The 24,794-nt window shown below is 43.5% G+C and overlaps 1 protein-coding gene across 1 annotated transcript in view; it reads right to left on the reverse strand.

The window, feature by feature from the left end:
- Window positions 1-9,738, reverse strand: part of SPTBN2 (spectrin beta, non-erythrocytic 2) — a 137,678-nt gene extending 127,940 nt beyond the window's left edge. Inside the window, exon 1 of the mRNA XM_070766198.1 lies at window positions 9,557-9,738. Coding sequence (XP_070622299.1) covers window positions 9,557-9,689 — 133 coding nt within the window. The 5' untranslated portion in view covers window positions 9,690-9,738. The remainder of the gene's footprint in view (window positions 1-9,556) is intronic.
- Window positions 9,739-24,794: the final 15,056 nt, after the last annotated feature.

Raw genomic sequence — 24,794 nt, forward strand, 5'->3', positions numbered from 1 at the left:
GACGCCTAAAACAAGATCTAAGTATTGCCCACAAAATCATATGCTGCAACGTCAGGCCTGTCAATGACTACTTCAGCTTTAACCACAACAACACAAGAGCACACAACAGATTCAAACTTAATATTAACCGCTCCAAACTTGACTGTAAAAAAAATGACTTCAGTAACCGAGTTGTCGAAGCGTGGAACTCATTACCGGACTCCATAGTGTCATCCCCAAACCCCCAACACTTTACCCTTAGATTATCTACGGTTGACCTCTCCAGATTCCTAAGAGGTCAGTAAGGGGCGAGTACAAGTGCACTAGAGTGCCTTCTGTCCCCTGTTCTATTGCTCTCCTATATCTCCTATACCTTTCTTCTATTCCTATATCTCTTCTTCTATTCTTTCATTGATAGAGGTATAACAAGCAGGAAGAGGGAGATTGTGATCCCCTTATATAGAGAGCTGGTGAGACCACATTTGGAATACTGTGTTCAGTTCTGGAGACCTCACCTACAAAAAGATATTGACAAAATTGAACGGGTCCAAAGACGGGCTACAAGAATGGTGGAAGGTCTTAAGCATAAAACGTATCAGGAAAGACTTCATGAACTCAATCTGTATAGTCTGGAGGACAGAAGGAAAAGGGGGGACATGATCGAAACATTTAAATATGTTACAGGGTTAAATAAGGTCCAGGAGGGAAGTGTTTTTAATAGGAAAGTGAACACAAGAACAAGGGGACACAATCTGAAGTTGGTTGGGGGAAAGATCAAAAGCGACGTGAGGAAATATTATTTCACTGAAAGAGTAGTAGATCCTTGGAACAAACTTCCAGCAGACGTGGTTGGTAAATCCACAGTCACTGAATTTAAACATGCCTGGGATAAACATAGATCCATCCTAAGATAAAACACAGGAAATAGTATAAGGGCAGACTAGATGGACCATGAGGTCTTTTTCTGCCGTCAGTCTTCTATGTTTCTATGTTCTATTACTATACCTTCTTTTCTATTCTTTCTTAGATATATTCTACGATGAGTATCTCCTCTATAATCTTCCTCATGGGGCTTTCCGCAAACAGCCCTGCAGCTCCAGTAGACGCTGCTGCGCCTTTGCCTAAAAACCTACCGTGTGCACCCGACGTAACCACGGTGGTGGGGCCGAGGGCTGAGCTCGAAGGCTGAATCATTAGGACATGTCAGGACAGGGCTGGTTGAAAAGCTCCCTCTCCATGCCCTTTGCAGAGAAGGGGGAAAAGAAAGGTCAACGTGAACCATGACCTGGGCCCCACGGGATTTAAGAAGCCAAATGGCCCTTCTGCTCAGCCTCTTGCAGATTAGTCAGCTGTCTGGAAGAGAGGGAGGCCTGTCGCCAGATCTGTTTATTTTATTTTTTATTTTAAAAAAAAAGAAGTTTCAATAACTTTGGTGATCTATGACCCACATGTGGAAGGTGATTTTGCATGCTCAAATGCAGGAGTTGAGCGAAACGCTCCTTCTCTCTTCCTTTAAAAAAAAATCCTTTGCATTCGATGAGCCGTCCCAATGCCTTGCAAAAATTGTCACCCTGGATTCAAATCTGGGTTAGGTCCTAGCAGAGTTTGGATGCTTCAGAAAGCGACAGAAATCAGGGTGGGTTTGAATTTGCGGTCAGGTCGTCCTTGTCAATCTGATGACAGGTTAAAATACAGAGTAACAGAGTTGGAAAGGATCCTTGAAGGTCTTCTAGAGTCTAGACCGACGCTCTAGAAACATAGAAACATAGAAGACTGACGGCAGAAAAAGACCCCATGGTCCATCTAGTCTGCCCTTTTACTATTTCCTGTATTTTATCTTACAATGGATATATGTTTATCCCAGGCATGTTTAAATTCGGTTACTGTGGATTTACCAACCACGTCTGCTGGAAGTTTGTTCCAAGGATCTACTACTCTTTCAGTAAAATAATACTTTCTCATGTTGCCTTTGATCTTTCCCCCAACTAACTTCAGATTGTGTCCCCTTGTTCTTGTGTTCACTTTCCTATTAAAAACACTTCCCTCCTGAACCCTATTTAACCCTTTAACATATTTAAATGTTTCAATCATGTCCCCCCTTTTCCTTCTGTCTTCTGCTTTGACTCCGAAAATCTCTTGAAAAACTTTATTTATTTATTTATTTATTTATTTATTTATTTATTTAGTTAGTTAGTTAGTTAGTTAGTTAGTTAGTTAGTCCAATACAAAAAGATGGTTTAGTGGGTATATATCTATATACACATAGTAAAATACAGTGATACCTCGTCTTACAAACTTAATTGGTTCCGGGACGAGGTTCTTAAGGTGAAACGTTTGTAAGACGAAACAATGTTTCCCATAGGAATCAATGGAAAAGCGATTAATGCGTGCAAGCCCAAAATTCACCCCTTTTTTTCCAGCCGAAGCGTCCGTTTTTGCACTGCTGGGATTCCCCTGAGGCTCCCCTCCATGGGAAACCCCACCTCTGGACTTCTGTGTTTTTGCAATGCTGCAGGGGAATCCCAGCATCGCAAAAACAAGTGCTTCGCTGGCAACGGAAGTCCGGAGGCGGGGCATCCCAGCGGCGACGGTGAGTTTGTAAGGTGAAAATAGTTTGTAAGAAGAGGCAAAAAAATCTTAAACCCTGGGTTTGTATCTCGAAAAGTTTGTATGATGAGGCGTTTGTAAGACGAGGTATCACTGTACATGATGAAGGTTATAGAGGAGATACTCATAGTAAAATATGTCTAAGAAAGAATAGAAAAGAAGGTATAGTAATAGAACATATCAATGAAAGAATAGAAGAAGAGATATAGGAATAGAAGGTATAGGAGATATAGGAGAGCAATAGGACACAGGACGGAAGGCACTCTAGTGCACTTGTACTCGTCCCTTATTGACCTCTTAGGAATCTGGATAGGTCAACCGTGGATAATCTAAGGGTAAAGTGTTGGGGGTTTGGGGATGACACTACGGAGTCCGGTAATGAGTTCCATGCTTCGACAACTCGGTTACTGAAGTCATATTTTTTACAGTCAGGTTTGGAGCGGTTAATATTAAGTTTGAATCTGTTGTGTGCTCTTGTGTCGTTGTGGTTGAAGCTGAAGTAGTCGCCGACAGGCAGGACGTTGCAGCATATGATCTTGTGGGCAATACTTAGATCTTGTTTAAGACGTCTTAGCTCTAAACTTTCTAGGCCCAGGATTGAAAGTCTAGTCCGCTAACACTCAAGCAGGAGACCTCTATGCCAGGGGTCCCCAACCACCGGGCCGCGGACCAGTACCGGGCCGCGGGGCATGTTGCACCGGTCCGTGGAGTCAGCAGCTGCCGGCCCTCATGCCGCCACCCCCCTCCCTCCAGCAAGAGGCCTCGGGAGGCAGGTTCTGCCGGCCACAGGACGATGGATGGGACAGAGGGGCGGGAAGGACCGAGAGGCTCAAGCCTCTTTTGGCTTCTGCCGCGGGGCGCTTTTGCGTTTTTGGCTGGGGGGAGGCAGGAGGGCCAGCCTGACCCCCTCTCTCCAGCGCTTAGCTCCCGCTGGGCAAGAGGGCTTGGGAAACAGGTTCTGCTGGCCACAGGACGATGGCGGGAAAGAGGGGCGGGGAGGACCAGCACCCCCATGCTTAATCCCGCCCCCAACCACGCCCTTTCAGCCCCCACTGGGCCATAGAAAAATTGTCTTGCTGAAACTGGTCCCTGGTGGAAAAAACGTTGGGGACCACTGCTCTATGCCATTCCAGAAATATGGATGTCCAATCTCTTTTTGAAAACAATGTTTTCAAAAGCAGGACTCTGGCTGACGATAAGTTACGATACGTTTTGCTAGCTCAGATATAAAGTTAAACATGTTGTGTGAACCCAGCCTTTACGTCAATTATGTAGCCGGCTGCCTTTTTTTCTTTTTCCTTTTTTTTTTAATACTGGAAAAACTTGTTTGGAAAGGTGGCAAAATATTTTTTTTTCCCCCAACATAAAAAGAAATGGCTGGATCCCGATTGGGATCAGCTGACGTGGGATGAAAAGGCTTAAATCTTATTCACACACGCCGGGATCCTTTTGGCTCTGTCTGGACGACATGCGCAGACATAAACATGTACAGGTAAGTAATAAAAATGAATAAAACATCCTTCGCAGGAATTAAGATTTGCTTTTCTAATTCCTCATAAAGCAACTAGCAGAGGAAATGAAAAAGGGCGGATTGCCTGTAAACTAACATAAAGGCGGATCATGCAACAGACTCTGTTCTAAAGCCAGGTTAATAAAACAGTCATTGTGCTTGCCTAGCATAATAGGCCCCATCAAATAAATAATGTCACAACTTAGCATATCCTGAATTGCACAACATGCTAGACCACACAGGAGCTGCTATCCACCCCTAAACTTCACATTCAAGGCTCTTTTAATTTAATGCTTTGCTCAATTAAGGCAGGGGACCCCCCAAACTTGGCCACTTTAAGACTTCAACTCCCAGAATTCTCCAGCCAGCCACGTTTAAAGTCCCCGAGCAATAAATGTGACGCGTGGTGTGATTGGATTGTTTGATTGATTGATACATTGGGGGTTTTAGCTGTAGTTTTTTTAATGTATTAGATTTGCCTTGTAAGCTTTGTTTTTATATTTATTCTGTGAGCTGCCCCGAGCTTTCGGAGAAGGGCGGCATACAAATCTAATAAATAATAATAATAATAATAATAATAATAATAATAATAATATAGTAGTAATAATAATAATAATACTACTACTACTACTACTACTAATAATAATAATGTCAATGATCCATACTTTCTTTTTCTCCACACCAGACATTGTGATTGTGGAGAAAAAGAAAGTCTGGATCATCGACATCGCAATCCCAGGGGACAGCAGAATTGAGGAGAAGCAGCTAGAGAAATTAGTGAAGTACGAAGATCTAAAAATCGAGCTGCAACGACTCTGGCATAAGCCCGTGAAAGTGGTCCCAGTGGTACTTGGCACGCTGGGCACAGTACCAAAGGATCTCAGCGGACATTTGAAAACCATCGGAATTGACAAAATCCCCATCTGTCAATTGCAACAGGCCGCTTTACTGGGATCGGCAAACGTAATTCGCCGCTACGTCACGCAGTCCTAGGTGCTTGGGAAGCGCCCGACTGGTGTTGAAATACGAAATCCAGCATAGCGATCTCGTTTGCTGTGTTGTACTGACATAATAATAATAATAAGTTGCCAAATTTGAAGACCTCTGAATTAAAGGAAATCCCATTACCGATCAGGATCATGTACTTATTCTAGCCTAATTTAAAAAAAAACACAAAATTAGACGTTTAATTGCGTACCGGAACAAAACACAGGAGGTCCACCACTTACAATTGTGACGGAACTCAAACTTTTGTTGCTAAGTGAAACAATTTAGTGAGTTTTGCCTCGTTTTCCAAGCTGCCTTGCTCCGCTTGTTAAGCGAATCACTGCGGTTGTTAAACTAGCAGTCGCACAGTTGTCACGTGAGTTTTGCACCCTTAGGGAGTTGCCCGGTCCGAAAGGGATCACGTGACCAGCAGGACCCTGCAATGGTCATCAATATGAGCCAAGGGTCTGCGTTTTGTTTACATGGTTGAAAGGGATGCTGCAAAAGTTGTAAGTGCGAAAAACGATTGCGACGTCGTGCTTTTTTAGCGCCGTTGTACCTTCAAACGGTCACTAAGCGGATTCTTTGTAAGTCAGGGAGTATCTATATACAGGGAGATCTTTAGAGGAAGATTATTACCTAGCTACGCCTCCTCTTCGCCTCTCTACCTTTTTAACCTTGAGGCACGTCCCGTGTTTACCCTTTGGCACAAAGGACACTAAATCCGACGGAAGATGTAGCAACGCTCGGGAACGCAAGGCCCCAAACACCTTCCTCTTGTTCCCTCTCCATTAGGCTCCAAAACATAAAAGGAAAATGCTGAACTAGAATAGATTCAGCAAATTGCATTCTATTCATTTGGAGCTTAACCAGAACTCCGGGGTGCTATCCCATCAGACAGACGTTGGTGGGGAAGTCGGGGATTAGGCTGTGAATAGTAGCACAAGTGCTGGTTCTTATTTTGTGCAGGTTTCCTATCTGCCGGAGGAAAAATGTATTATTTTTGCAGTTCAATGACCTTCTGGTCTCGGTGCATGGATAAATGTGCCTGCCCCTCTGCACCCAGGGAGAAGCCTGTGTTAAAATACCAGCCTCTACTTGCAAAACCTGCGAACACTTCTCTCCAGGCGCGCAACGCTTGCAACCAAACCTTATTTCTACACACGGAAAAGCAGTCCAGTTTATTATTTGTGTATTTATCGGACGTATATGCCGCCCCTCTCTGAGGACGCGAGGCGGCTCGCAACGTTTTCCGTAAAAAAGATGCAATATAAAACATTTCTAGCCAATTAATAGAATAATTACTTTAAAAATTGTCTTAAAACTAGTCATTTAAAAAGGGACAATCACACACCTGCTGTCCATTTGTTGGAATTGTCTAACAATTCTAAACAGGTCCGAGTTGTGACCCAAAGGTGCTTTTCTTTCTCCCCCAAAAGGCAACTGGACTTTCTTTGTTGTTAGGACTTTGCGGGTTTGCTACAATGGAGTTGATCCGTTCCAAGGTTGGCACCAAGACCAGGGGTCAAATGCTACCAGTTTGGTTCAGTTCGGAAGTACCAATAGTGGTGGCTGCCGGTAGTTTGGAAAATTGGTAGCAGTGGCAGCACGAGGGTGCCCACCCGCCCAGATGTCACAATTTAAAAAAACCTCCTTTGCACATGCGCATAGCATTCAGAGCATGTGCAGAGAGACATAGAAACATAGAAGTCTGACGGCAGAAAAAGACCTCATGGTCCATCTAGTCTGCCCTTATACTATTTCCTGTATTTTATCTTAGGATGGATATATGTTTATCCCAGGCATGTTTAAATTCAGTTCCTGTGGATTTACCAACCACGTCTGCTGGAAGTTTGTTCCAAGGATCTACTACTCTTTCAGTCAAATAATATTTTCTCACGTTGCTTTTGATCTTTCCCCCAACTCACTTCAGATTGTGTCCCCTTGTTCTTGTGTTCACTTTCCTATTAAAAACACTTCCCTCCTGAACGTTATTTTAACCCTTTGACATATTGAAATGTTTCGATCATGTCCCCCCTTTTCCTTCTGTCCTCCAGACTATACAGATTGAGTTCATGAAGTCTTTCCTGATACGTTTTATGCTTAAGACCTTCCACCATTCTTGTAGCCCGTCTTTGGACCCGTTCAATTTTGTCAATATCTTTTTGTAGGTGAGGTCTCCAGAACTGAACACAGGATTATTCCAAACGTGGTCTCACCAGTGCTCTATATAAGGGGATCACAATCTCCCTCTTCCTGCTTGTTATACCTCTAGCTATGCAGCCAAGCATCCTACTTGCTTTTCCTACCGCCCGACCACACTGCTCACCCATTTCGAGACTGTCAGAAATCACTACCCCTACCCAGAGAGTGAAAAAAAGTGTGTGAGAGAGTCGAACGAGGGTGAAAATGTGCGGGGGAAACAAACCAGGGTAAGGAAGGTAAATAGTTTTCGCCAACGCTGAAGACAGGCCTTAAAATTTAGCTCGGCTCCCCACTACAGTACCCACCCACCCACCCTTTTTATGATACCCAGGCAAATCTCCAAAGCAATGCAACTTTACAACCCCCCCCCCCCACCCTTTCCCATCCACCCCGACACCTTCATCTCCATCACCCTGCTGTGGAATCACCCGGCACTTAAACCCCAATCTCTGTAACAGGCAATAATTGCAAAGGCATAAAACTGCCTTTTCTTCGCTTGCCATAAACCCCACCGCCGCTATTATCTGACCCCACCTCTCCTTATCACAAAAAGGCATCTGGGTGGGAGGAAAGTTCAGAGTTTAGGATCAAGGCTGGATTGGGGAGGGGGGGAGGAAGGGGTTTATTTTAAGGGGGGGCTGGCTTTTATCAGTGCAACCGATAATAAATACTGCCCCGTCTCCTTTCTTCCTTCTCTTTCTTTCCTTCTTTCCTTCCTTGTTTATAGAAACATAGAAACATAGAAGATTGACGGCAGAAAAAGACCTCCTGGTCCATCTAGTCTGCCCTTATACCATTTTCTGTATTTTATCTTAGGATGGATCTATGTTTATCCCAGGCATGTTTAAATTCAGTTACTGTGGACATGATTGAAACATTTAAATATATTAAAGGGTTAAATAAGGTCCAGGAGGGAAGTGTTTTTAATAGGAAAGTGAACACAAGAACAAGGGGACACAATCTGAAGTTAGTTGGGGGAAAGATCAAGAGCAACATGAGAAAATATTATTTGACTGAAAGAGTAGTAGATCCTTGGAACAAACTTCCCGCAGACGTGGTAGATAAATCCACAGGAACTGAATTTAAACATGCCTGGGATAAACATAGATCCATCCTAAGATAAAATACAGAAAATAGTATAAGGGCAGACTCGATGGGCCATGAGGTCTTTTTCTGCCGTCAGACTTCTATGTTTCTATGTTTCTAAATCCCTGAAAGGCATCGCAAGGCTGTCAAAACTTTGAAAAGCCCTGTTTTTACGCTGCCTCTTAATTAACTGGGGGGAAAGACGCTGCCGGCTCGAATGCAATCCAGGACAGTCCTCTTTTTTTGGGAGAATGCAAGAAAGTGAGATAAGTGGCACCCAGATTTTTAAACCAGGGGTGTTCCTGGCTGGAGGACTCTGGGAGTTGAAGCCCGCAAGTCTCCAAGTCACCAAGTTTGGAGACCCTTGTTTTAAGACTCTATTCCTCTCCAAAACTAGGCGGGTGCCGGTTTTCGTGCGCGAAAAGAAAAATGTGAGTTTTGAAAGCGTGTTTTCTCCTGGGGTGGCTCCGAGTGCTGCTTTTCCGGTTCTTAAAGAGTCTTAAAAGCACCCCCCCACCCCTATTTACATCCAAGGTCAGTTCAAGTGTCATCTCTACGAACGTTGAATGTTTAGCTGGGAAAGGCGGGACGGCAAGCATGAGGCTCAATTTTAAACTGGCCGTTTTCCCCCACCTCCCCCCCAAAGGGACATGTTGGGACCACGTAGCCCATCAAGTTGCCCTGGTGGGAGAACTGCTAAAAGATATTTAGAGCAAGGGAATGGGAGGGGGGGGGGGAGAAAGCTGGTTGTTTGAATGAAGGCAGGGGAAGCGGAGGTGATGGTTATGCGATGATGACCGTTCATCGCCACGCCAATGGCCACGGAATCAGGGCTAACGAAAGGCACAGCCAACTTGGAAGCAGAGATAGTAGCTGTGAGTCCACCTCCCACGTATCTGGGGGCTTGTCCTGCTCTTCCGGTGTCTCCTTAAGTGGGGCACAGCCTCCCCACACACACACCCCTACCCCCAGCCCTCCCAAAATCCAAGCTCGGCTTTGCCCCTTGCAAATCCAGCCGGCGTGTGTTGAGCTAATTCCTGGCACCACCTTATGGATTAAGGGCTGTTTTTTTCCCCCTAGGTAGAGGGAAGGGAGATTTTTTAAGGATTTAAAGATTCCAGCCACGATGCGCCCATGTCACCCACCCCCTCCAACTCCCCACAAATCTCCCCCCTTCCCTACCTTGAAGTTGCTTGAACCTGCCCTCCAGGACGTTGGCGTACTGCACGGCGTTGATAAAAGCTGCAGGGGACAGCTCGGGGGTGGGAGAAGGACCCTGGATCACCTCCATCATATCGGTCTCGCTCTGGAACATCGTGCCCAGCTACGGTACTCCTCCTCCTCCTCCTCCTCTCCCCCCCACCCCAGTTGGGAGCCCCCAATGCCTTGCCTGCCTCTTCCCACTGTGTGGCCAACCAACTGCCAAGCCAACCACAGCTGGGCCCAGGTAGAAGGAAGCAAGCGAAAGAAAGCACCTTGGTACAACTGGAACACTTCAAAGGGAGTTTGCCAAACCCCCCTCCCAGGGAGGGAGGGAAAAAGGGAGGCTCGGGGGAGATTTACATAAAAACAGGTCGGGCTGCTCCGAATGGCAGAGGGGGTGTGTTTTTGTGGTGTGTGTGTGTGTGTGTGTTGAGCTTTGGGCAGACATGAAAGAGGGAAACTCGGCTGGCGGGCACACACACCGAAACACGGGCACAGCGAAGCAGTCTGAAACTTGCAAATTTGAGCACTTTAGCCAAGACTCGACCTGAATATTATTCATTGTTAAATTGAAATAGATAGATTTAATTGAATAGATAAATATTATTTGTATTTTATTCATATTATATTTTATTGGATTTATGTGCCGCCCCTCTCTGAAAACTCGGGGCGGCTAACAACAATCATGAACAATATACAATAAAATCCAATACTAAAAGCAAATTAAAACCCCTTAATATATAAAAACCAAACATACATACAAACATACCATGTATACAGTTGTAACGGCCTAGGGGGAGGAAAAAGTCTTAATTCCCCCATGCCTGGCGGCAGAGGTGGGTTTTAAGTAGCTTGCGAAAGGCAAGGAGGGTGGGGGCAATTCTAATCTCCGGGGGGGAGTTGGTTCCAGAGGGCCGGGGCCGCCACAGAGAAGGCTCTTCTCCTGGGTCCCGCCAAGTGGCATTGTTTAGTTGACGGGACCCGGAGAAGACCCACTCTGTGGGACCTAACTGGCCACTGGGATTCGTGCGGCAGAAGGCGGTCCCTGAGGTAATCTGGTCCGGTGCCATGAAGGGCTTTATAAATAGATAAATAGATAGATAAATAATAGCTTTAGGTTTTGTCCTTCACTGCAGGCCAGGGTTCAAGTCCACAGAGAGGGGCGGCATACAAATCCAATAAATAAATGAATAAATAAAATAAGTAAGTGCTGGGTGACAGCAAAGGGTCCCCCCCCCCAGTTCTGGGTTAGTAGGGGCGTACATAAGTGCACTGGTGTGCCTTTTGTCCCCTGTCCAATTGTCTTTCCTTTCTCTCACTTATCATATATATATATATATATTTCTTTCATATATCCTTTCTCTAAGTTCACTTTACCCTTATTTACCCCAATGCACTTGGGGAAAAGGAATCCTCAATCTGAGTATTGCATTGGCAGTTCTGTGTTAGCAAAAACTTCAGAAGAGAAGGATTTAGGGGTAGTGATTTCTGACAGTCTCAAAATGGGTGAGCAGTGTGGTCGGGCAGTAGGAAAAGCAAGTAGGATGCTTGGCTGCATAGCTAGAGGTATAACAAGCAGGAAGAGGGAGATTGTGATCCCCTTATATAGAGCGCTGGTGAGACCACATTTGGAATAATACTGTGTTCAGTTCTGGAGACCTCACCTACAAAAAGATATTGACCAAATTGAACGGGTCCAAAGACGGGCTACAAGAATGGTGGAAGGTCTTAAGCATAAAACGTATCAGGAAAGACTTCATGGACTCAATCTGTATAGTCTGGAGGACAGAAGGAAAAGGGGGGACATGATCGAAACATTTAAACATGTTAAAGGGTTAAATAAGGTTCAGGAGGGAAGTGTTTTTAATAGGAAAGTGAACACAAGAACAAGGGGACACAATCTGAAGTTAGTTGGGGGAAAGATCAAAAGCAACATGAGAAAATATTATTTTACTGAAAGAGTAGTAGATCCTTGGAACAAACTTCCAGCAGACCTGGTTGGTAAATCCACAGCCACTGAATTTAAACATGCCTGGGATAAACATAGATCCATCCTAAGATAAAACACAGGAAATAGTATAAGGGCAGACTAGATGGACCATGAGGTCTTTTTCTGCCGTCAGTCTTCTATGTTTCTATGTTTCTTTCATATATCCTTTCCTCTAAGTTCACTTTACCCTTATATATATATTACTACATGTCTATTTTTCTTCCTATGTATTTGTGTATTGGACAAATGAATAAATAAATGAATAAATAAATAAATAAGTTTCCAGAGCGATCCTTGTGAAACTTCTCCCACCCTTTCTCCACTCCTGGTTTGAGATGGAGTACGGTCCCCGCCTTTTTTTTATTTTTTGATGCATCACATTTAAAAGTGTTTGACTCTAAAGTAACCTTCCTCTTGAGTTTTACTTTGCCGTTGTTACACCTGCTTCCTGAAACACCCGTTTTCTGAATTTGCATCAGACACTGAACTCTAAACCAATGAGACGGTTTGGATTTGCACAACACGGCGGGCCATTAAAAAGAAACCAAAAAACCACACACACACTGAATTTAAAAGCTAATTCAAGTTTTAAAACGATGCGTAAACCCGCCCGTAAGATCTGACTCATGAAGTCTTTTATCAGAACAAAGCTGGGGTTTTTTCTCTCTCTCTCTCTCTCTGTAAAGTGGGCATAATGAACTGTCCAGAGTGCCATTACTGTGTAAAATTGACGCTGAATAGTGTGACAACCCATTTCGTAGGCAAGCAAAGCACTAAATCCTAGAATATTAAGAAACTGATAAATATTTCATTGTAATATATATATATATATATATATATATATATATATATATATATATATATAACCCGAACTCAGAACAATCTACATACATATACCCGTGAAAATCTACGAAAACAAATATATATATGCAAAACATGCAAAACATTACACAGGGCAAAACCCGAACTCAGAACAACCTACACACACACACACACACACACACACACACACACACACACACATATATATATATATATATATTTATTTATTTATTTATTAATATTTATTATTTATTATTTAGGTTTGTATGCCACCTCTCTCCTCAGACTCAGGGCGGCTCACAACAAAGTGAAAACAATTTACAACAAATCTAAATTACTGTTTAAAAATATTTAAAAGACCCCATATATATATATAGAGAGAGAGTAGAAACATAGGAACATAGAAGATTAAGGGCAGAAAAAGACCTCATGGTCCATCTAGTCTGCCCTTATACTATTCCCTGTATTTTTCATCTTAGGATGGATCTATGTTTATCCCAGGCAGGTTTAAATTCAGTGACTGTGGATTTACCAACCACCTCTGCTGGAAGTTTGTTCCAAGCCTCTACGACTCTTTCAGTACAATAATTATTTTCTCACGTTGCTTCCGATCTTTCCCCCATCTAACCTCAGACTGTGCCTCCTTGTTCTTGGGTTCATTTTCCTATTAAAAAGACTTCTCTCCTGAACCTTATTTAACCCTTTGACATATTTAAATGTTTCGATCGTGTCCCCCCCTTTCCCTTCTGTCCTCCAGACTATACAGATTGAGTTCATGAAGTCTTTCCTGATACGTTTTATGCTTGGGACCTTCCACCATTTTTGTAGCCCGTCTTTGGACCCGTTCAATTTCATCAGAAACAGAATGTTTCAGAAAGCGACGAATGTAATGGCCTTTCTGGGGGTTTTTTCCCAAAGAAACGTGACTTTGGATTAACCCTGTAGGCATCGCCCAAAGAAAAAGCAGAGGGGGGGATGAACAGATGAACTCAGACAGCAGCCAGGGCCCAAACAATGAAAGATTTACATCCTTTTGTCTGACCATAAAGCCCCAGCTTGCTGTGGGCTTTAGAGACAAAATGACTGCCCCTAGAGAGGGTTTCTCCACATTGATTTCTGGAGATAAATCAACTCACCATCATCCAGAACTGGGGGGGTGGGGGGGTGGAGAACCCTTTCTCTCAATAACCAAGGAGAGCTGGAAAAATCCCATCTGTGTTTTTCCTAGGTAAGTTTTTTTGAATCACACTGGAGTCATCTTAAGGCCAGAAGTTTAGCCAACAAGAGACAAGAGGTGATTTGTTCCACTGCGTGTTCTGATCAGGTTCCGTTCTGCAACCCAACAAACACAGACTTCGGAGGATAATGCCAACCTGCCTTCCAATGAGGACCTGGATGCTGCATGAGTCAAAAAGAGGGCTTTGAAAATATTTGCTTGGACATTAATATTTACACCCTGGACATAAATTGTTTCAGCTATAGAGCACTATAGAGCAGTGTTTTTCAACCAGTGTGCCGTGGCACACTAGTGTGCCATGAGACATGGTCAGGTGTGCCGCGAAGCTCAGAGAGAGAAAGAAAACAGGAGAGAGAGAGAAAGAAAGCAAGAGAGAGAGAGAGAGAGAGAGAGAGAAAGAAAGCAAGAGAGAAAGAAAACAAGAGAGAGAAAGAAAGCAAGAGAGAGAGAAAGAAAGCAAGAGAGAGAGAAAAAGAGAGAAAGAAAGCAAGAGAGAGAGAAAGAAAGAAAGATATAGAGAGAAAGAAAGAAAGCAAGAGAGAAAAAGAGAGAAAGAGAGAAAGAAAGCAAGAGATAGAGAGAGAGAAAGAAAACAAGAGATAGAGAGAAAGAAAGAGAGAAAGAAAGGAAGAGAGAGAGAAAGAAAGCAAGAGATAGAGAGAGAGAAAGAAAGCAAGAGAGAGAGAAAGAAAGCAAGAGAGAGAAATAAAGAAAGCAAGAGAGAAATAAAGCAAGAGAGAGAGAAAGAAAGAAAGCAAGAGAGAAAAAGAGAGAAAGAGAGAAAGAAAACAAGAGATAGAGAGAAAGAAAGAGAGAAAGAAAGCAAGAGAGAGAGAGAGAAAGCAAGAGATAGAGAGAAAGAAAGAAAACAAGAGAGAGAGAGAGAAAGAAAGCAAGAGAGAAAGAAAACAAGAGAGAAAGAAAGCAAGAGAGAGAGAAAGAAAGCAAGAGAGAAAAAGAGAGAAAGAAAGCAAGAGAGAGAGAAAGAAAACAAGAGAGAGAGAAAGAAAGAGAGAGAAAAAGAAAGAGAGAGAGAGAAAGAAAGAGAGAGAAAGAAAGAAAGCAAGAGAGAGAGAAAGGGAACAAGAGAGAGAAAGAAAGCAAGAGAGAGCAAGAGAGAGAGAGAAAGAGAGAGAGAGGGAGGGAGGGAAGGTGGGAGAGAGAAAGACATAGAGGGAGGGAGGGAGGGAGAAAGAGAGCAAAAAAGAGAGGAAGGAAGGGAGAAAGAAAGAGGGATGGAGAGAGAGAGAGAAAAAAGAAGAAGGGAGAGAAAGAGGGAGGGAGAGAGAAAGAGTGAAAGGGAGGAAGAGAGAGAGAAAACATTTGTCCAAACTTTTTTTAGCCGTCCCCCCCTCAATATACCCCAGGGTTTTGTAAATGTAAAAAATGTGCCATGGCTCAAAAAAGGTTGAAAATCACTGCTATAGAGCACTGCACCCAAGAATTACTAGACGCAAGAACAGTTTTTATTCCAGAACGCCATCACCTTGCTAAACAAATACAGTGACACCTTATCTTACAAACGCCTCGTCATACAAACTTTTCGAGATACAAGCCCGAGGTTTAAGATTTTTTTGCCCCTTCTTACAAACTATTTTCACCTTACAAACCCACCGCCGCCGCTGAGATGCCCCGCCTCCGGACTTCCGTTGCCAGCGAAGCCCCCGTTTTTGAGCTACTGGGATTCCCCTGAGGCTCCCCTCCATGGGTAACCCCACCTCCGGACTTCCGTGTTTTTGTGATGCTGCAGGGGAATCCCTGCAGCGCAAAAAATGGGCGCTTCGCTGGCAACAGAAGTCCGGAGGTGGGGTTTCACAGCGAGGGGAGCCTCAGTGAAATCGCAGCATCGCAAAAACACAGAGGTCCGGAGGTGGGAGGGGAGCCTCAGGGGATTCCCAGCAGCGCAAAACGGGCGCTTCGGCTGGCAAAAGGGGTGAATTTTGGGCTTGCACGCATTAATCGCTTTTCCATTGATTCCTATGGGAAACATTGTTTCGTCTTACAAACTTTTCACCTTAAGAACCTCATCCCGGAACCAATTAGGTTTGTAAGACAAGGTATTACTGTAATTCCTTCAACACTGTCCAACTATTCACTAAAGCTGCATTGCTATTACTACTAGTTTTTCTCATCGTTCCTATCACCCATCTCCTCCCACTTATGACTGTAACGTGTTGCTTGTATCCTTACGATTTATATTAATATTGTTATCTGATTCCTTATTTGTACCCTATGACAATCATTATGTGCTGTTGTACCACATGATGCTTGACAAATGTATCTTTTTTCTTTTATGTACACTGAGAGCATAGGCACCAAAGACAAACTCCTTGTGTGTCCAATCACACTTGGCCAATAAAGAATTATATTACAGTAGTACCTCTAGATACGAGTTTAATTCGTTCCAGAAGGGAGCTTGTATGTCGAACAACTGGTATCTGGAACAAATGGCTTTAGACTTTGTTTTTCCCCTCCGAGATAACCAGAAGCAAGGATTCTTGCGCCACCTGGTGGACGCTCGGCTCGTATCCCGAATTTGAGCTCGGGTCTGGAACAGAAATTTCTCTCCCCTCGTGGCTCGTAACTTGGAATACTCGCATGTGGAGCAGCTCGTATCTAGAGGTACTACTGTATATTCTGTTCTGTTCTATTCTGTTCTGTTCTTCTATGATACCTAGGGAGTTGCCACCAAGAAGAGGGGGTTGACCTATCCCCCCAAAATACCAAAAGGCAAGACAAGAAGCAACGAATGGAAACTAACAAAGGAAAGATGCAACCTGGAACTAAAGAGGAAGTTCCTGGCAGGGTGAACTATCAACCAGTGGAATGAACCTTTTCCAGAAATTGTGGGTGCTCCATCAATAGAGGCTTTTAGATTGAGCAGCTAGTTTCCTCCGGAACCGCCTTCCACCGCACGAATCCCAGCGGCCGATAAGGTCCCACAGAATTGGCCTTCTCCGGGTCCCGTCGACCAAACAATGTTACAAATTTAATAAATGAATGAATGAATGAATGAATAAATAAATAAATAAAATAAACAAACAATGTCGCTTGGCGGGCTCCAGGGGAAGAGCCTTCTCTGTGGCGGCCCCGGCCCTCTGGAATCAACTCCCCCCCGGATATTAGATCGGCCTCCACCCTCCTTGTCTTTCGCAAATTACTCAAGACCCACCTATATCGCCAGGCATGGGGGAACTAAGGCACCTCCACCAGGCTTTTATATTTTATGTTTGGTATGTATGTGTTGTATGGTTTTAATTGGTGGGGTTTTATATATATATATATATATTTTTAATATTAGATTTGTTCTACTGTTATATTGCCTTTTATTATTGTTGTGAGCCGCCCCGAGTCTTCGGAGAGGGGCAGCATACAAATCTAATAAATTATTATTATTGTTGTTGTTGTTGTTATTTGTGGTTATCTCTGGCCCAGCTCCTGCCCCAAGGACTGTGGATGTGGGGGAGACATCCACATGCTGCAGGCCTGTTTGCCCCCCCCCCCCCCCCGGTGGAATCTGTTGAAGAAGGCTCCTCTGACCAAGAAGACATGAGTGACAGGGAGGAGGAGAGTGTGGCAGACATCTCAGAAGGAGATCAATTATCTAGCTCCTCCTTGGATTCAGAACAAGAGTTAATGATACAGCCACGCATGTCTTTCCTGATACGTTTTATGCTTAAGACCTTCCACCATTTTTGTAGCCCCTCTTTGGACCCGTTCAACTTTATCCATATGTTTTAGAGATGATTTGTCTCCCCACGCAAAGCAACGATGCAAACTGCCGATGTTACCCCTTCCTTCTACACCTGCTTCCAGTATTTCCTGCCTGCCCACACACCCCACCCTGCTGGCTATCATCCTAAGCTGTCATTAAGTGGCTGTTAGCTGCCCTTCCCCAGACTGCTCTTGCAATCTTCCCCTTGCCATTCCCGCCGCCCTGTTTACAGAAGAGGGCCAGAGGGATGCAATAGAGAGGGACTTGCTGCTCGGGTCCGGCCTTCCTTCGGCTGGGAGACGGCGCGATTACTCAAGACTGTGTTTGTGAACAATAAACCCTCATGGAAAGCCGTCTCAAGGTTGTCCGCGCGATGTCCTTGGCTTCTGTCTCATAGAAGCATAGAAGACTGACGGCAGAAAAAGACCTCATGGTCCATCTCGTCTGCCCTTATACTATTTCCTGTGTTTTATCTTACGATGGATCTATGTTTATCCCAGGCATGTTTCAATTCAGTCACTGTGGATTTACCAACCACGTCTGCTGGAAGTTTGTTCCAAGGATCTACTACTCTTTCAGTAAAATAATATTTTCTCACGTTGCTTTTGATCTTTCCCCCAACTAACTTCAGATTGTGTCCCCTTGTTCTTGTGTTCACTTTCCTATTAAAAACACTTCCCTCCTGGACCTTATTTAACCCTTTAACATATTTAAATGTTTCGATCATGTCCCCCCTTTTCCTTCTGTCCTCCAGACTATACAGATGGAGTTCATGAAGTCTTTCCTGATACGTTTTATGCTTAAGACCTTCCACCATTCTTGTAGCCCGTCTTTGGACCCGTTCAATTTTGTCAATATCTTTTTGCAGGTGAGGTCTCCAGAACTGTCATATTTTTTACAGTCAAGTTTGGAGCGATTAACATTGAGTTTGAAGCTGTTGCATGCTCTTGTGTTGTTGCGGTTGAAGCTGAAGTAGTCGTTGACCGGAAGGACATTACAGCGAATGATTTTGTGGGCAATACTTAAATCTTGTTTTAGGCGCCGCAGTTCTAAGCTTTCAAGACCCAGGATAGTTAGTCTATTTTCGTAGGGTATTCTGTTTCGAGTGGAGGAGTGAAGGGCTCTTCTGGTGAAATATTTTTGGACGTTTTCGAGAGTGTTGATGTCTGAGATGTGGTGAGGGTTCCAGACAGATGAGCTATATTCGAGGATGGGCCTGGCATAGGTTTTGTAGGCTCTGGTCAGTAGTGTGATATTGCCAGAGCAGAAGCTACGTATTCTATTCTATTCTATTCTACATTCCTTAAGCAAAGATAGCTTTATCCTTGGTTCTCATTCTCCCAATGCTGTGCAGGGAGGGTCCAAAATAGAAAAAAATAATAAAGGTAATAACAGCCATTACATCACACCAGGCAGTCGTAACAGCTTAACCGTAGTCAGCTGAGTAAAGCCACAAAGGGTTGGATTTGCAACACAGATTCAGCAACAGACCATCATTTGCAATTTTGCCAGGCCTGGATTGTCAGAGCCTGCTGAGTTAAAAAGCAGATTAACCAAATAACGACTTGGAGCATAGTGCGCGAGCAACAATGCCTCTGTTTGAAGATCAGCATGGCTTGGTGCCAGCCTAGACACCAGGAGATGGTGAATTGTAGTCCCACTTTAGGCATGGGTAGGTTTGGGCCAGTCACTCTCTCTCAGCTCTGTCTCACTTTGGGTCTCCTTGCAGGGTTGTTGTTGTCTGGGAAGGGAGGGGGGCGAGGAGGAGGAAGGAGTTTTACATAGGTTCAACATCTTGATTTACTTATAGTTAGCAAATACTTCAGAAGAAAAGGATTTAGGGGTAGTGATTTCTGACAGTCTCAAAATGGGTGAACAGTGCAGTCAGGCGGTAGGGAAAGCAAGTAGGAGGCTTGGCTGCATAGCTAGAGGTACAACAAGCAGGAAGAGGGAGATTATGATCCCGCTATATAGAGCGCTGGTGAGACCACATTTGGAATAATACTGTGTTCAGTTCTGGAGACCTCACCTACAAAAAGAGATGGATGAAATTGAATGGGTCCAAAGACGGGCTACAAGAATGGTGGAAGGTCTTAAGCATAAAACGTATCAGGAAAGACTTCATGGACTCCATCTGTATAGTCTGGAGGACAGAAGGAAAAGGGGGGACATGATCGAAACATTTAAATATGTTAAAGGGTTAAATAAGGTCCAGGAGGGAAGTGTTTTTAATAGGAAAGTGAACACAAGGACAAGGGGACACAATCTGAAGTTAGTTGGGGGAAAGGTCAAAAGCAACATGAGAAAATATTATGTTACTGAAAGAGTAGTAGATCCTTGGAACAAACTTCCAGCAGACGTGGTAGATAAATCCACAGTAACTGAATTTAAACATGCCTGGGATAAACATAGATCCATCGTAAGATAAAACACAGGAAATAGTATAAGGGCAGACTAGATGGACCAGGAGGTCTTTTTCTGCCGTCAGACTTCTATATTTCTGTTTCTCTAGTTAAGGCAAAATTAAAATCTAATAAACAATGAATAAATTAGAGCTTTTCAATGGACCTGCTGGAGTTAGCTTAATCGGTTCCTGCAGTAAGCAGGGACGATGGCGAAACTATGGCACGCAGAACCATATCTGAGCTCCAGCGCAAGCCAGCTGATTTTCGCTCTCCCCAAGCTTGTGCACATGGGGGGGAGGGGACATTGCATTATGGGTTTGGGCACCCTTTTGGCACCCGAGCCATAAAAAAGGGTTTGCCATCACTGAGCTAGATGATCTTTAAACTACCTTTCCAATCATAACCCCGGCGGGAACGCCACTCCAAGGAGCAGCTCTAATTCTCCAACCTCCTCCTGGATCTTGGAAGTCCAAATAAAAACAGTTCAACAGTTCGTTTAGTGACTATTCAAAGTTGGGAAAAAAGCGGGCATTTTTCACACACTTAACAACCTTTGCAGCATCCCCTTAGCCACATGATTAAACTCAGACTCTGGGCCACTGATTCATATTTATGATGGGCGCAGTGTCCCAGGGCGTGGGTGTGTGTCCCCTTTTGCGACCTTCTGACAAGGAAAGTCCATGGGGAAGCCAGATTCGCTTAACCACCGAGCTATTAACTTATCAACTGCAGAGATTTGCGGGCAAGAAGAGTTTTTAAAACGGGGCAAAAATTCACTTAACAACGGTCTCGCTTAGCAGCCAGCTTGTACCTTCCTCTCTTTTCCTACCTCCTCACCTCCAGATCTGCCTATATGAGGAATCCCAGCCTCTTGGGATCTGCAGGGTCAGACTTTTCTCTATGGGCTCCTTAGCTTAGGCCCATAAACAATTCTCTCCCCTTTCCAGACAGAATTAGAAAGGAATAAAGGAGACAGGTGACTCCGTACGTGAGCTCATCCAAAGGGAGAGCAAAGGGCGGCAGTCAAAAAACAAGATAAAGAGAGAGAAATTGCTGCTCTGGACTGTTGAAGCGAGCTAGAACAAACTCCATTAGTGCCCTCAGTTTCTCCCAGGTAAGGCTGATCCACGAGAAACAGAATTGCAGATGGAATAGGAATGGAATAGAATATAGAATAGGATATAGAATATAACATAGAGTGAAGTGGAGTGGAGTGGAATTTATTTATTTATTTATTTATTTATTTATTTACTTACTTACTTACTTACTTATTTACTTACTTATTTACTTATTTACTTACTTACTTACTTATTTACTTACTTATTTACTTATTTACTTACTTATTTACTTATTTACTTACTTATTTACCTATTTACTTACTTACTTACTTACTTATTTACTTACTTACTTACTTATTTACTTACTTACTTACTTATTTACTTATTTACTTATTTACTTACTTACTTACTTACTTACTTACTTATTTACTTACTTACTTATTTACTTACTTATTTACTTACTTACTTATTTACTTACTTACTTATTTACTTACTTACTTATTTACTTACTTACTTACTTATTTACCTATTTACTTACTTACTTACTCATTTACCTATTTACTTACTTACTTACTTACTTATTTACTTACTTACTTACTTACTTACTTACTTACTTACTTACTTACTTACTTACTTACTTACTTACTTACTTATTAGATTTGTATGCCGCCCCTCTCCGTAGACTCGGGGCGGCTCACAACACAATAAAACAGTTCATAACAAATCTAATAATTTACAATTTAAAATATTTTTTAAAAACCCATTAAGCAGACATACATACAAACATACCATACATAAATTGTATAGGCCCGAGGAGATATCTCAGTTCCCCCATGCCTGACGACAAAGGTGGGTTTTGAGGAGTTTACGAAAGGCAAGGAGGGTAGGGGCAGTTCTAATCTCTGGAGGGAGCTGGTTCCAGAGAGCCGAGGCCGCCACAGAGAAGGCTCTTCCCCTGGGGCCCGCCAAACGACATTGTTTAGTTGACGGGACCCGGAGAAGGCCGACTCTGTGGGACCTAATCGGTCGCTGGAATGGAATGGAATAGAACAGAACAGAACAGAATTATTTATCAGCCAAGTGTGATTGGACACAAAGAATTTGTCTTTGGCGCATATGTTATCAGTGTACATAAAAGATACATTTGTCAAGAATAATGAGGTACAACACTTAATGATTGTCATAGGATACAAATAAGCAATCAATATAATAATCAATATTAATATAAATCATAAAGATACAAGCAACAAGCTAAAGTGATACAGTCATAAGTGGGAGGAGATGGGTGATAGGAACGATGGGAAGATTAATAGTAGTGTAGACTTAGTAAATAGTTAGACAGTGGTGAGGGAATTATTTGTTTAGCAGAGTGATGGCGTTTGGGGGAAAAACTGTCCTTGTGTCTAGTTGTCTTAGTGTGCAGTGCTCCATAGTGACGTTTTGAGGGTAGGAGTTGAAACAATTTATGTCCAGGATGATAAGAGCTGGGGTGGCGCAGCAGGTAGAGTGCTGTACTGCAGGCCACTGAAGCTGACTGTAGATCTGTAGGTCAGCGGTTCAAATCTCATCACCGGCTCAAGGTTGACTCAGCCTTCCCTCCTTCCGAGGTGGGTCAAATGAGGACCCGGATTGTGGGGGCAATATGCTGGCTCTGTTAAAAAGTGCCATTGCTAACATGTTGTAAGCCGCCCTGAGTCTAAGGAGAAGGGCGGCATAAAAATCAAATAAATAAATAAAATAAATAAATTTTCATGGCCACACTACATATTTTCATATTCATTGAATATTTCTACGGCCCAGATCCAGAAAAGACCAAGTGGATCCCACAGGATGATTTCACTTACTACAGGTAGTCCTCAAATGACAACAGATCATTCACAGGGACTCTTCGAAGTTACAATGGCACTGGATAGGTGTGACTTAGGACTATTTTTCACACTTACAACCGACTCGTATTTACAACGGTTGCAGTGTCCCGAGGTCACGTGACCTTCCGGCAAGGAAAAAAAAAACGAGGAAGCCAGAGGTCACTAAATAACCGCGTTACTAACTGAACACCTCCAGTGATTCACTTAACAACCGTGGCGAGAAAGATTGTAAAGTAGGATGCTTGGCTGCATAGCTAGAGGTATAACAAGCCGGAAGAGGGAGATAATGATCCCGCTATATACAGTGCTGGTGAGACCACATTTGGAATAATACTGTGTTCAGTTCTGGAGACCTCACCTACAAAAAGATATTGACAAAATTGAAGGGGTCCAAAGACGGGCTACAAGAAGGGTGGAAGGTCTTAAGCATAAAACGTATCAGGAAAAACTTCATGAACTCAATCTGTATAGTCTGGAGGACAGAAGGAAAAGGGGGGGACATGATCGAAACATTTAAATATCTTAAAGGGTTAAATAAGGTTCAGGAGGGAAGTGTTTTTAATAGGAAAGTGAACACAAGAACAAGGGGACACAATCTGAAGTTAGTTGGGGGAAAGATCAAAGGCAACATGAGAAAATATTATTTTACTGATCCTTGGAACAAACTTCCAGCAGACGTGGTTGGTAAATCCACAGTCACTGAATTTAAACATGCCTGGGATAAACATAGATCCATCCTAAGATAAAATACAGAAAATAGTATAAGGGCAGACTAGATGGACCATGAGGTCTTTTTCTGCCGTCAGTCTTCTATGTTTCTATGTTTCTAAAATGGGTCAGCAAGAGAAATTTTGGGCTCAATTGTGGTCCAAAGTCTAATGGGCGCGGACTACCTATACCTGAGCCACTAGCAAGCTGCATTCACATTCCACTGGCTCACTTTCAAACTGGGTTACCTCCTGTGGTTTAGCATGTTGTGTGTGTACTCATCCTGTTTGGTTAGTTTATGGTTAACTGTAGAATATAAACCAGAAAATAAGAGTACTTCAGCAACCACAATTAAGAATGCTGTGCAAATCCAGAAATTAAATGCTAAGCGGTAACAGAGATTTGGGCTTAAGCCGAGCATGTTAGTTGAATTCAGCCAAGTGCAATTTGGTTTCGTCACTAATCTATTTCTCCATCTAGCTCCGGATTGTCTCTTGCAACAAAAGCGCCATGGTTTAGCGTGCAACATGGGCCCGGCGTGGATAATACAAATGTTGGATGGAGAAGTGGAGTCATGGCTAATGAGTAAGCCACAGCTGGCTGAGTCTGCAGAAAATTGCTTAATGCAATGAACCCTTCTGGAATTCAAAGCATGCGTTCATCCGCCTGTAACTTTCCCAAACCAATTTCTTTTTAAAGTACCAAGCCTACAAAGTCAAGGGGTTAGTCCTGCGAGCAGAAAGGCCACACACTCTGCACATGCTCTGAAAAAGCATGCAGTCCTAGGCTGCATTAACGGAGGGATACAATGAAGGTCCCGCGAACTGTTAGCATCACTTTATAATGCCCTTTATAAGACCACATTTGGAGTATTCCATCCAGTTTTGGTCACCAAAAAAGATGCTGAGACTCTAGAAAAAGGGCACAGAAGAACAACTAATTTTCCCAGGGACAATTCCATCTGTCCGTCCATCACCCTGGGGGGGGGGGAATTATTGACCCCCTCGGAGAGGGTCCGCAACTTGGGCGTCCTCCTCGATCCACAGCTCACATTGGAGAACCATCTTTCAGCTGTGGCGATTGGTTTTATAACAAGGGATTTTAGCTGTTTTAGTATTGGATTGTCACATGCTGTTTTTACCACTGTTGTTAGCCGCCCCGAGTCCACAGAGAGAGGCGGCATACAAATCCAATAAACAAACAAACAAATAACTAAATAAATAAAACACGAACCTACTGGGCCCATCAGAAGTTGGGAAACAGGCCATTTCCGGCCTACGGAGGCCCTTCAGGGGAATGGGGGAAGCTGTTTTCGCCCTCCCTGGGCATTGAATTATGGATGTGGGCACTCACGCTTGCGCGATAGTGCTCACGCACGCTCTTTCAGCACTCAAGGGAAAAAAAGGTTCGCCAT

This window comes from Erythrolamprus reginae, chromosome 13 (genome assembly GCF_031021105.1).
Source record: "Erythrolamprus reginae isolate rEryReg1 chromosome 13, rEryReg1.hap1, whole genome shotgun sequence".
Lineage (NCBI taxonomy): Eukaryota > Metazoa > Chordata > Lepidosauria > Squamata > Dipsadidae > Erythrolamprus > Erythrolamprus reginae.